The 12,882-nt window shown below is 54.0% G+C and overlaps 1 protein-coding gene across 3 annotated transcripts in view; it reads left to right on the top strand.

The window, feature by feature from the left end:
* LOC144946236 (protein kinase C delta type-like) overlaps positions 1–12,882 on the top strand; it is a 57,065-nt gene that overhangs the window by 20,717 nt on the left and 23,466 nt on the right. For all 3 annotated transcript variants that reach the window (XM_078875115.1, XM_078875117.1, XM_078875114.1), the window contains exons 6-9: positions 725–756; positions 2,322–2,407; positions 6,173–6,302; positions 7,696–7,808. In XM_078875115.1, coding sequence (XP_078731241.1) covers positions 725–756; positions 2,322–2,407; positions 6,173–6,302; positions 7,696–7,808 — 361 coding nt within the window. The remainder of the gene's footprint in view (positions 1–724; positions 757–2,321; positions 2,408–6,172; positions 6,303–7,695; positions 7,809–12,882) is intronic.

Below are 12,882 nucleotides of genomic sequence, written 5' to 3'. Positions count from 1 at the left end.
ACTTGCCACGTTTTATCCGCCCGGCACTCCGCTCATTGTTGTGAGCGTCGTTCCTCCGCCCTCCGTTGTTGTTGGAGGGCGACTGCCTCCAACTGCCCAGTAGCATCCTTCAAGAGCCTCCTCCACAGAGGTCGATCTTGACACCGTTGGTATCGGTCGTCGGCAGGTCCACTCAGCTCCACATCCTCCTGCACCACATCTTCTCGAGCCGTGCTGCATACCCCGACCGGAGCCGCGTACCCCTACGGGGCTGTGTACACTTTGCCGAGTTATTTCTGGTGAAGCCTGCGTTTCCTTTGATGCCTTTTAAATTCACCCCAGGTCACCGTGGCCAAAGAGAATAATCAATCTGACCTTCAGTGAAAGCCGTACGGGACATGTTAATAACACCATGATAACGACAATCATTTCCAGCACCCCCATCCTTTGCGTTATCTCTCAGTGGTTGCGCTAGGGATGGACTCGTCCTCACCACGGGAATGTGAAATTTCCACCAGCGCCTCAGGGCCGTAAAACGGGGAGATGATCCGTCAGTGCCTTCCAATGCTCGTTCGAGCAGCAGTTACACTCTGTTGTTTTAGTCCACTGCTGGATGAAAGCCTACTGACCCCCCGCCCACGTTGCCCAGTGGCTGCGATGTTGAGAGTGACGACTTTGTCCACCGCGTGCGGTCGGCCGGCTGACGCTTTCTGTTGTCGCCCTTCTCGCCCACCCTCCTCTGCAGGGGCCTCAACAAGCAAGGCTACCAGTGTCGCCGTGAGTCCCTCTCGTCTCTCTCGTCTCTCTCGTCTCTCTCGACTCTCTCACTCTCTCATCTCTCACTCTCTCGTCTCTCACTCTCTCGTCTCTCACTCTCTCGTCTCTCACTCTCTCACTCTCTCATCTCTCACTCTCTCGTCTCTCACTCTCTCGTCTCTCATCTCTCACTCTCTCACTCTCTCGTCTCTCACTCTCTCGTCTCTCACTCTCTCGTCTCTCGTCAGAGTGAACATCCCGGCGTCACGGCACAATAAGATGGCACCCTCCACCCACCTCTACTGCACTCACACAAACAGCACACTCCTCCATACAGCGCGAGGTCCAAACGTGCTGTGTGAGAGAAAAGTTTGGCTGGCTGGCTGGAACTAACTATTCAAACTATTTTATTTTTATTTTACCAGATAAGGCTCACGAAGCTATAGAGCTCTTTTTAGAAGCGACCTGGCCAGGGTTATGATCATCATATGGGAATTTGTAGCAGCCAAATACTCTAAACGCGTATTTCTAAATGTGGAGGGAAAAACCAGAGAACCCGGAGAAAAATCCACACAGCTACGGGGAGAGAGAGAGAGAGATACGCAAACTCCAAATATACAGCAGGTATCGTCAGGATGGGAATTGAACCCACGCACTTCTGCATATCAGGCGAGTTAGTTAATATCTCCTAGCCATCGTGGAGGGAGGGAGGGTCACATCCAAAGGACAGTGCCACGCTCTCGCGTGTTGCTCAAAATGAGCCAAGCAGACAATCTGCCTCCTCCCCCGTGTCTGGGCCTCTGCGTGAAACAACGACAAATGCCCACGTAGTATTTTTGGGTGAACATTTTCAGTCGCATTTTAGGACGCATGCCCAGCCTCCGCATGCCCAAGCAGCTTCTGTTCGACCAGATAGAGGGGGGTTAAACCGGTGCGCTATGGGCTAGAGTAGAGATGGAGTGATGTGGTACAGGAGGATGTGGAGCTGAATGGACTTGCCGATGACTGGTGCCAGCGGTGTCAAGATCGGCCTCTATGGAGGAGGCTCGTGAAGGACGCTATTGGGCAGTTGGAGGCAGTCGCCCTCCAACAACAACGGAGGGCAGAGGGGCGACGCTCAGAACAACGAGCGGAGCGCCGGGCAGCTTAAACGCAGCAGGTTGGCACAGTAGGGGGCACAACTGGTTTATCTGCCAATCATTCCAGTCAGTCAACCGATGGCACCTGGGTCTGTCCCGTGACCTGCCAGGGACGATCCTTCCACAATCCACATGGTTCGAGCTGCACTCCAAACCCGGCGACCCGAGTTCGATTTCCACTCGTGGTCAACACCAGTGAGGAACAATTGAACCAGTCCAGGGTCTCCCCTAGGTCGATTCGGCCTCCAACGTGTACCTGGTGCGTTGTAAACACCGTCACTGGGGAGGCAAAGGCGGCCGGGCATGGTGCCGGCCACTCCACCACAACCCCCTTTTTGTGCGGCGCCGGCCTCCGTCGGCGCCGCTCGCGAACAGCACTTGCCCCGAGAGTCCGCGAAGGCTACGCCGTGGTGAGGGATCTTTGTCTTTGTGCGTGCACGTCCGCAGAGTGTAACGCGGTGATCCACAAGCGCTGCATCGACAAGGTCCTGGCGCAGTGCACGGGCAGCGCGACCGACAGCCGCGACACGGCGGTGAGAGAGCCCCCCCCCGCCGCTGACCCCCCCTCCTCTCGTCGACCCCTCCCCCCGCCGACCCCAGCTGCCCTCTGAAGCCGCGGGGGAGCCCCCACCCCCTCCCCCTCCCCCACTTTGATGCGCCTTCTCTCGCTCGTATTTCGAAGAAGAAGATATGAAACGGGACAAAATATGAAAGGGGGGGACCGCCCCTCCCTCCGCTCGCATCGCGCGGGGGGGGCGGGGGGCGGGGGGCGGCTCTGATGCGCTGATGAGCATCCCTCGCCGGCCCGGCAGGGAACCGCACGGCCGCACCGGCATCGCGGCCGTGGCGCAGCCTCGAGGCAGCGCCACGGGTCTGCTGCGAGATGCAACCGGGGAAATAAACAAGAATATGAGACACAATGAGACAGAGACACAATGAGACAAACGACACACTCAATGACACACGAGAGAGACACAATGTGACAGAGACACACACAATGACACAATCAGAGAGACACAATGAGACAGAGATTACACGCATCAAGCGACAAATCGGTAATGTTTACGCGTGTTCCTGACGTTCAGGTTCTTTCCCAGACAACTCGGCCCACTGCCCCCGTGTTGTATCCGGTTTCTCACACGGAGCTGTTAGTCTCAAATTGTTCACAATTGGTGCCGCAGCTGCGGCAGCTGCTGGTGACGCGAGTCCGAGATGGAAAACATTCCCCCGGGGAGCTCTTGCAACGAGCGGCGAATTAGCAGTGCGCGCCACGGGACGGAGTGGCGCTAACAGCGAGCGATCGCCCGGACACACCAATCACAAGAGATGTTAACTCCCTCGCCTGGTATGCAGGAGGTCGCGGGTTCGATCCCGACCCTGACGATGCCTGCTCTATATTTGGAGTTTGCGTGCCTCTCTCCCCATGGTCGCGTGGATTTTTAATCCGGGTCCTCCGCTTTTTCTTGATATATTTAGAATCTAACTGCTTTTAGAGTATTTGGCTGCTATACATTTCTACATGATAAGCCACTTCATAATAGAGGCTTTTTGGGTTAGATCGCGTTAATATAAATGCGTCGTTAAACCCGACACCAATTAGTAAGGTTTGTCACATAAACAAAACGCGCCAAATTGTTACTAGATCAGCACACCGGTGTGTTGGAGGGTAAACCCACATCTCCAATTTTGGGTTTGCATTTTCCGAATGGAATTAGTTTTTTCATCTGAATTGTACTCAACCAGGAATCTGGACAGCAATCCTCCCCCCTCCATATCGCTGTGAAAACTTTTCGAAAAATGATTTGTGCGTTTGACCGGGTGAGACGTTCTTTGCACAAATGCGGCGGCACCCTGTACGTGACCACATGGAACACAACGTGTTGGGCGTGCGTCGGTCCCCACACCCTGGACACAAAGCGAGAGACGCTCCACCTCAGTCATCGAGGGTGACATTTGTTACTCGCGAATGGCCACAGATGGTGATATCTAAACAGGACCCCCCCTCCACTTTATCAGCGCGCATGCAACACCTCGTGCAGTGTACGCATTGCAAAGAGAACGATCGATCAGCGGGGCCAGGTCACACGACCTGCGGGGGGGTCATCAAGACGAGTTTGTCCAGCGATCCGCCTCGGCTGAACAAATTTAGTACCAATTCATGGGCAGGTAATTGGCCTGCCCACGTTGTGGCAAGTCTGGCCCATGTCATGGAAATGTGGAGCTTCAAGCACTGGATCGAGGAAAAATGAAAGCTACGTAGCAGCTCAGTGGGGCCTTACACCTGCTTAAATAAAGAATCGAGTCGACTAGATCTGTTGAGCGTCAGTGTTCTTCACATTACCCCTGAATCGTGCATCCTCTTCTCTCCAGATTTACCCAAACATTGACATTCCTCGCACTTCTCAGTGCGTCGCTTAATAGCAAGCGAGGCGTCACACGCGATTTCACACCTCGCAAAATAACGGAGGCCGTCGCCGACGCGAGCCGATCGGTCCCAAGGAGAGGGCGCACGGCGTCAGAGCGCGTCTCAGTTCCTTGTCTTATCACCATGCACGGCGTCAGAGCGCGTCCCAGTTCCTTGTTTTATTACCATGCACGGCGTCAGAGCGTGTCCCAGTTCCTTGTTTTATTACCATGCACGGCGTTAGAGCGCGTCCCAGTTCCTTGTTTTATTACCATGCACGGCGTCAGAGCGCGTCCCAGTTCCTTGTTTTATTACCATGCACGGCGTTAGAGCGCGTCCCAGTTCCTTGTTTTATTACCATGCACGGCGTCAGAGCGCGTCCCAGTTCCTTGTTTTATTACCATGCACGGCGTCAGAGCGCGTCCCAGTTCCTTGTTTTATTACCATGCACGGCGTCAGAGCGCGTCCCAGTTCCTTGTTTTATTACCATGCACGGCGTCAGAGCGCGTCTCAGTTCCTTGTCTTATCACCATGCACGGCGTTAGAGCGCGTCCCAGTTCCTTGTTTTATTACCATGCACGGCGTCAGAGCGCGTCCCAGTTCCTTGTTTTATTACCATGCACGGCGTTAGAGCGCGTCCCAGTTCCTTGTTTTATTACCATGCACGGCGTCAGAGCGCGTCCCAGTTCCTTGTTTTATTACCATGCACGGCGTCAGAGCGCGTCCCAGTTCCTTGTTTTATTACCATGCACGGCGTCAGAGCGCGTCCCAGTTCCTTGTTTTATTACCATGCACGGCGTCAGAGCGCGTCCCAGTTCCTTGTTTTATTACCATGCACGGCGTCAGAGTGCGTCCCAGTTCCTTGTCTTATCACCATGCACGGCGTCAGAGCGCGTCCCAGTTCCTTGTCTTATTACCATGCACGGCGTCAGAGCGCGTCCCAGTTCCTTGTCTTATCACCATGCACGGCGTCAGAGCGCGTCCCAGTTCCTTGTCTTATCACCATGCCGTCTGTGCGGTTACGCAGACGCGGCACCGTGCAATCGGTGTCTTGTTCGGCGGCGGCGTCATCATCTGGACGTCTTGTAAATAAATATTCCGATTTTGATTGCAATGCCTCCTTGTATCTCCACCAGGAGGAGCTGATAACAACTAAACTCCTTTAAAAAGTTTTATTTTAAAACAACGGTTTAATTAACAACTTCGTTTAACTCACGGTCGAGAAGTACGTCAATGGCGCCTGAGACACGCGGCGCCTGCTTCTTGGGCGAGCCGATTCCACAGTTTAGGGACCGCGGCATTATTGACCGACACAAATATATATAAATAATAAGGCGTCCATACAAAATGTAAATTGCTTTAAAGTTGCGATTTAATTGATTCATGCATTGTCACCGGATCTGGGTACGTGTGCAAAATGTGGAATTGATTGGACTCACGGAAAGTGGACGAAATTTTGATTACAAGATTTGACCACAACAAACAGAGGAATCAAGTTAAGTAAAATCGTTGAAAAACAGCCTTTATTCCTGTCGTTTGTCATTCACGAATGAAAATAAGCAAATGCCCCGGAAGGATGAATAACTCCATCAACTAATTAATCGATTAATTGCCTCTGTCTCATTGTGTGTCTCATTGTGTCTCTCTCATTATGTCTCTCTTTCAGTATATCTCATTGTGTATCTCTGTCTTGTTGTATGTGTCTCTTTGAGTGTCCCTCTGTCTCCTTGTGTGTCTTATCGTGTCTGTCTGTCTCATTGAGTGTCTCTCTGCCTTGTTGTACGTGTGTCTCATTGTGTTTCTCTCTCATTGCGTGTCTCTGTCTCGTGTATGTCTCTCCGTCTTGTTGTGTGTCTCATTGTTTATGTCTTTGCCCTTCTCGCTGTGTGAGCAGCTTCAGAAGGAGCGCTTTAAGATCGACATGCCACACAGGTTCCGCACCAACAACTACAAGAGCCCCACGTTCTGCGACCACTGTGGGACTCTGCTCTGGGGCCTGGTGAAGCAGGGACTGAAGTGCGATGGTAAATCCCCCCAGGCCCATCAGCGTAGCCTCAATCCCCAGTGCAGCCTCAACTCCAGTGTAGCCTCAACCCCCTCAACTCCAGTGTAGCCTCAACCCCCTCAACCCCCTCAACTCCAATGTAGCCTCAACCCCCTCAACTCCAGTGTAGCCTCAACCCCCTCAACCCCCTCAACCCCCAGTGTAGCCTCAACCCCCTCAACCCCCTCAACTCCAGTGTAGACTCAACCCCCTCAACCCCCTCAACCCCCTCAATCCCCAGTGTAGCCTCAACCCCCTCAACCCCCTCAACCCCCAGTGTAGCCTCAACCCCCTCAACCCCCTCAACTCCAGTGTAGACTCAACCCCCTCAACCCCCTCAATCCCCAGTGTAGCCTCAACCCCCTCAACTCCAGTGTAGCCTCAACCCCCTCAACCCCCAGTGTAGCCTCAACCCCCTCAACCCCAGTGTAGCCTCAACCCCCTCAACTCCAGTGTAGCCTCAACCCCCTCAACCCCAGTGTAGCCTCAACCCCCTCAACTCCAGTGTAGCCTCAACCCCCTCAACCCCAGTGTAGCCTCAACCCCCTCAACCCCCTCAACTCCAGTGTAGACTCAACCCCCTCAACCCCCTCAACCCCCAGTGTAGCCTCAACCCCCTAAACCCCCTCAACCCCCTCAATCCCCAGTGTAGCCTCAACCCCCTCAACTCCAGTGTAGCCTCAACCCCCTCAACCCCCAGTGTAGCCTCAACCCCCTCAACTCCAGTGTAGCCTCAACCCCCTCAACCCCCAGTGTAGCCTCAACCCCCTCAACCCCAGTGTAGCCTCAACACCCTCAACTCCCAGTGTAGCCTCAACCCCCTCAACTCCAGTGTAGCCTCAACCCCCTCAACCCCAGTGTAGCCTCAACCCCCTCAACTCCAGTGTAGCCTCAACCCCCTCAACCCCCAGTGTAGCCTCAACCCCCTCAACCCCCAGTGTAGCCTCAACACCCTCAACCCCAGTGTAGCCTCAACCCCCTCAACCCCCAGTGTAGCCTCAACACCCTCAACCCCAGTGTAGCCTCAACACCCTCAACCCCAGTGTAGCCTCAACACCCTCAACCCCAGTGTAGCCTCAACCCCCTCAACCCCCAGTGTAGCCTCAACACCCTGAACCCCAGTGTAGCCTCAACACCCTCAACCCCCAGTGTAGCCTCAACACCCTCAACCCCCAGTGTAGCCTCAACACCCTCAACCCCCAGTGTAGCCTCAACACCCTCAACCCCCAGTGTAGCCTCAATCCCCATCGTGGGCGCGCCCTCCTCCCCATGTCCCCCCCCCCCTTCAGTGCCACATGAATGTTCACCACTCCCCCTTCCTCGTGCTGCCCCTCAGTGTGCCCCCTCTTTGTGCCCCCCCCTCCCTACTCCAGCATGCGAGATGAACGTTCACCACCGCTGCAAGGGGAAGGTTGCCAACCTGTGCGGCGTCAACCAGAAGCTGATGGCCGAGGCGCTGGCGCACATCGACACGACCCAGCAGATGGTGAGCACTGCACTGGCCGTCGGGAACCTCCCCTGCGAGCCGTGACACGCCGGAGACGGCGCCGCTCAGAATGGACCCTCGCCGCCCATGAACCACCAAGGCCGTTGTTGGCTTGTAAAGGCGCTCGCTCTGCTAAGATGCTAGCTTTCGATTTAAAGCTTTCGTGACTGCAGGGATTCATCTTCTTGGCATATTTCGTTGCATATTTCGTTGCTTTCTCTTAGTACCTTTCACGCGACGGTTTATGGTATAGTGTATAGCATATTATATAATAATAAATAGTATTAAAGTGTAATGTTTAATACAATGTATAAGGTAATATATAGTATCGTAATTTTATAGTTAATATATAGCAGTGTGCTATACAGTTGAGTGGGTAGAATAAAACATAGTGTAATATGACAAGGTATAGTCAATACGCATATTAGTTGCTGCGGCGCCATATTATTAAAATTCCTTCCCTTTATTAATTCTGACCCTACTCCCTCCCTTTGATGCTACTAATCCTGCATAATGCATGGGCATAATGACTTTAAACCCGTCGCCAAACCTCCTACGCATTTCGCAAGTAGTGCTAATCGCATATCTGCATTTTCCATAAATATGCTAAATTCCTCTTGATATGCAAATTATTTTGTCAAGACGCTCTTCGCCCCTCCATCCCAGCATAAATAGTCGCTCCAAGCCTGGAGCGTGCCATTCAGACTTTGTCTACTTGACGGACCTGTTCTCCACCTGAGGACGGCTGCTTGCGTTGTGGCCAAAACGTCGTGAGAATTATTTTGTTATGTTTTATTTTTATTATTGTATTACTTCCCTTCTACGTGACTTTACCGAAAGAACCAAGAAGATGCTAGCTTTGTTAAGATGCTAGCTTTGTTAAGATGCTAGCTTTGTTAAGATGCTAGCTTTGTTAAGATGCTAGCTTTGTTAATGTAATGTAGTAACTCCACGGGAGACGACTTCACGGGTAACACACTCTTTATTTTATCAAACTTGGTTACAGGTGACTAACACCTACTTTGTATCTCGGGTGACAAACACCCACTTAGCTACTTGGCGACTAACGCCCACTGAGCTACTCGGATGACCAACATCCACTTAGTACTCGGGTGACAAACACCCACTTAGCTACTTGGCGACTAACGCCCACTGAGTTACTCGGATGACCAACATCCACTTAGTACTCGGGTGACAACCACCCACTTAGCTACTTGGCGACTAACGCCCACTGAGCTACTCGGATGACCAACATCCTCTTAGCTACTTGGCGACTAACGCCACTGAGCTACTCGGATGACCAACATCCACTGAGTACTCGGGTGACAAACACCCACTTAGCTACTTGGCGACTAACGCCCACTGAGCTACTCGGATGACCAACATCCACTTAGCTACTCGGCGACTAACGCCACTGAGCTACTCGGATGACCAACATCCACTTAGCTACTCGGCGACTAACGCCACTGAGCTACTCGGCTTCACTAGGTCTTCAGCTCCGTCTTCGGGTCTTCAACTGGGTAACTCACCCCGAGTGCTCTCGCGCGTCCCCCTTTATACCCCACCTGCGGACGTCGCTGCGAGCACCCACTTATTCGACCAATCGCCGGGCGCTGGCTACGATCCTCTTTTCCCACATCTCATCGTGCCTCACCACTCACTCCGCGCCGCCTCGTCATCTGTCACTCCCGGCGCGCGCGTCCACACCACGCCCACAACGCGTGCCCAACCCCGCACCCCGCGCCGCCCCGTGATCCATCACTGTCACAGTCGGCGCACGTCAATACCACCACTACATCACCCCCTACCACATAGCTCGCAGCCGCCCCGGCTGCTACAAAAATATACAAACCCTCCCTGTGTGCCCCGTAACACAACACAACAACAAGAACAACAACTAAGCTAACAACACAACACGACGCGAACACCACCATCCGCAACCCTCAACCAATGCCACCGCGACAATAGAACAATATATACAAACCGGCGAGTGACAATAGCAATGTGTATACAAAAAAAATAAATGGAAAATTTTTTTTTTTCTTTCGACTCGTGCAGTGTCCCCTTTTCTTCCGAGCGTCCCTACAACGGGACATTACCCCGGCAGAGGGGAACACCGGGCGAGCTCGGTGTAGAGCACAAAAAAACCGTCCTCATGAAAATTGTTGAGACCTAGCCCGAGTCCGCCTTGCCGGTCCGTCGTACGGCACCAGACGCGGTTGAACGTCCGGTGGTGCCGGCGGTTCAGGAAGACATCGGCCAGGCATCGAGGACTCGTGCGTGCCCCGGGGTTCAGGCTCTCGACGGTCAGCAGCCGTCAAGCCCGAGGCACCTGGGGGTGGGTCAGGTGGAGACACGTGAGGATCAGCCTGCGACACCTCCCTCCCCGAGTCGACGGTCACATCACACGCCCGGTCGTCACGGCACAGAACGGGGTCACACGGTGCCGCATAGGGCTTCAGTCGGGAGGGGTGCACATACCAACGGCGTTTCCCCCATTTAATCTGTATACTCTGGGGCCGTGCAACCCGCACAATTTCCACCGGTCCCCTCCAAGGTCTCAACAACTTGGGGGACGTAGCCAACGGTGCATGTGGACAATGCAGCCAGGCCTTATCGCCTGGTTTCCAATCATGCGTATGCACCCTCCGCGCATGCAATTTCTCGTTTGCAATTTGCCGCGACCGCGAATTCAACCTTGCCCCCTCCCGCGCTTCAGTCAATTTGGCGATATTAAATTTGATGTGGTCTGCCAATTTAGATTTTGCACGTGGCTGGAAAATCCCCAGTTGGACGTCCATGGCCGGATCGGCCTCCCGCCCATACATGAGAAAAAATGGGGAAAACCCTGTCGCCGCATGAGGGGCCATTCGATAGGCCGCGAGTACCCCCTGCACCTGTAAGTCCCAATCAACCTGATCGTCGCAGACCTGTTGGCACAACATAGACGTAATCGTTCTGTTCAGACGCTCAACCATCCCGTCAGTCTGCGGGTGGTAGGGGGAAGTACGCACTTTCTTTGTACCCAACAGGTCGCACACCTCGCGCAACAAAACGCTCGAAAAATTCTTCCCTTGATCCGTCAGCAAGCGTTCGGGGGCGCCCTTGTCCAACACATAACCCTGGACAAAGGCGTCCGCCACCGCCGCAGCCGACTGGTTGGCGAGCGGCCATGCCATAGGCCATCGGGTGAAGTATTCCACGCCAACCAGCAGGAACCTATTTCCCCTCGGTGTAACCGGAAAGGGCCCCAAGATGTCCAACGCTACCAATTCGTTTATACGCGAAACCTGAATGGATTGCAGCGGTGGATTAGCTGCCAATGGTGGCGGTTTCCTTTTGGCGCACCCTACGCATCCCTTAAGAATATTCGCCACGTCGTTACCCATCCCCGGCCAATAATAGTCTCGCTGGATTAGGGCGAGCGTTTTGTGAAAACCCAGATGCATGAGCCGTTCATGAGCTGCCAGAACAACCCTACCCCGCATAGCAACAGGCACCACGAGCACGTGACGCCGGGACATGTTGTCCCACCTCATCAACAGGCCCTGTCTGCACACCCAGGAACCGACCCGCGCCTCCCCTTGTTCGGGAGCGCCAACTTTCCGACGCAGCGTAAGTAGGGAGCTGTCGGACATCTGGAGGCGGCCCCACTCAATGAGGGGCAACGACAACAGCGAATCCCTCCCCGTGGGGGCGTCCTCTCCCGGGGTGTCAGTGGCGGCGAGCGCAACTCCCGGGGTGCCGGCGACCGGGGGTTTGCACTGCGCTGATCCCAACAAACATGTGCAGTCCGTGCACGGCGGCAACCGCGACAAGGCGTCCGCGTTTGAGTGCCGCAACCCTTTTCGGTAAATCGTCGTGAATTGGTAGTCTTGAAGGACCTCCAACCATCGGGACAATTGGCCCGATGGCTGCGCCACGCGCATAGCGTATTGTAGAGCCGCATGGTCCGTCCGGACCGTAAAATGACGGCCGTAAAGATACGGCCTGAATTGCTGTGTAAAAAACACAATGGCTAACAATTCACGACGAGTTACGCAATAGCGTTGTTCTGCGGGGGAAAGAACCCTACTACCGTAGGCGACCACCCGTTCAACCCCCCCGACCAACTGTGAGAGCACCCCCCCGATACCCGTATTGCTGGCGTCCGTGTCAAGCAAAAACGGTTGTGTGAAATCGGGGTAACACAAGGGGGGAGCCTGCACCAAAGCGTCACGGAGGGAGCAGAACGCATCCTCCTCCTCTGCCCCCCAGTGAAACCTCACACCCTTAGCCGTCAAAGCGTGCAGGGGCTTGGCTATGGTGGCAAATTGCTTGACAAAACGACGGTAATAGGAGGCAAAACCAATGAAACTACGAACCTCCGTGACCGAGGTTGGCGTTGGCCATGAGCTGACGCAATGCGTCTTAGCAGGGTCCGTCGAGATCCCTGAACGACTCACGATATGGCCCAAATACCTGACCGATTCCCGAAGCAGAAAACATTTAGCCGGTTTAAATTTTAGCTTAGCGGAACGCATCCTGAGGAACACCGCTCTCAGTCGCTGGAGGTGCTCCTCGAAAGTCCGACTAAAGACGATAATATCGTCAAGATAAATCAAACAGGTATCCCATTGGAGGCCCGACAAAACCAATTCCATGAGTCTCTGGAACGTGGCGGGAGCGGAATGTAAGCCCATGGGCAAACGGTTGAATTCAAAAAGGCCCCCAGGTGTCCGGAAAGCAGTTTTAGGTTTAGACTCGTTATCGAGTGGCAATTGCCAAAATCCAGAAAGCAGATCGAGTGTGGAAAAAAACTGCGCTCCCGCCAAGGCATCCAGCGACTCATCCATCCTGGGGAGCGGATACGCATCCGCCATCGAGATTTTGTTTAAGCGGCGGAAATCGACACAAAACCGCAAGGACCCGTCCTGTTTCTTTACTAGGACAATAGGAGCACCCCACGGACTAGAAGAGGGCGAAATGATATCGGCCGCCAACATATCATTAACCGCCGATTGCACATGTTCCTTCTCGGCCGGGCTGAGCCGGAAAGGATTCTGACGAATAGGGGCCGCGTCCCCTGTAGCTA

This window comes from Lampetra fluviatilis, chromosome 40 (assembly GCF_964198595.1).
Source record: "Lampetra fluviatilis chromosome 40, kcLamFluv1.1, whole genome shotgun sequence".
In the NCBI taxonomy this organism is placed as follows: domain Eukaryota; kingdom Metazoa; phylum Chordata; class Hyperoartia; order Petromyzontiformes; family Petromyzontidae; genus Lampetra; species Lampetra fluviatilis.
This window is presented reverse-complemented; position numbering and strand designations above follow the sequence as displayed.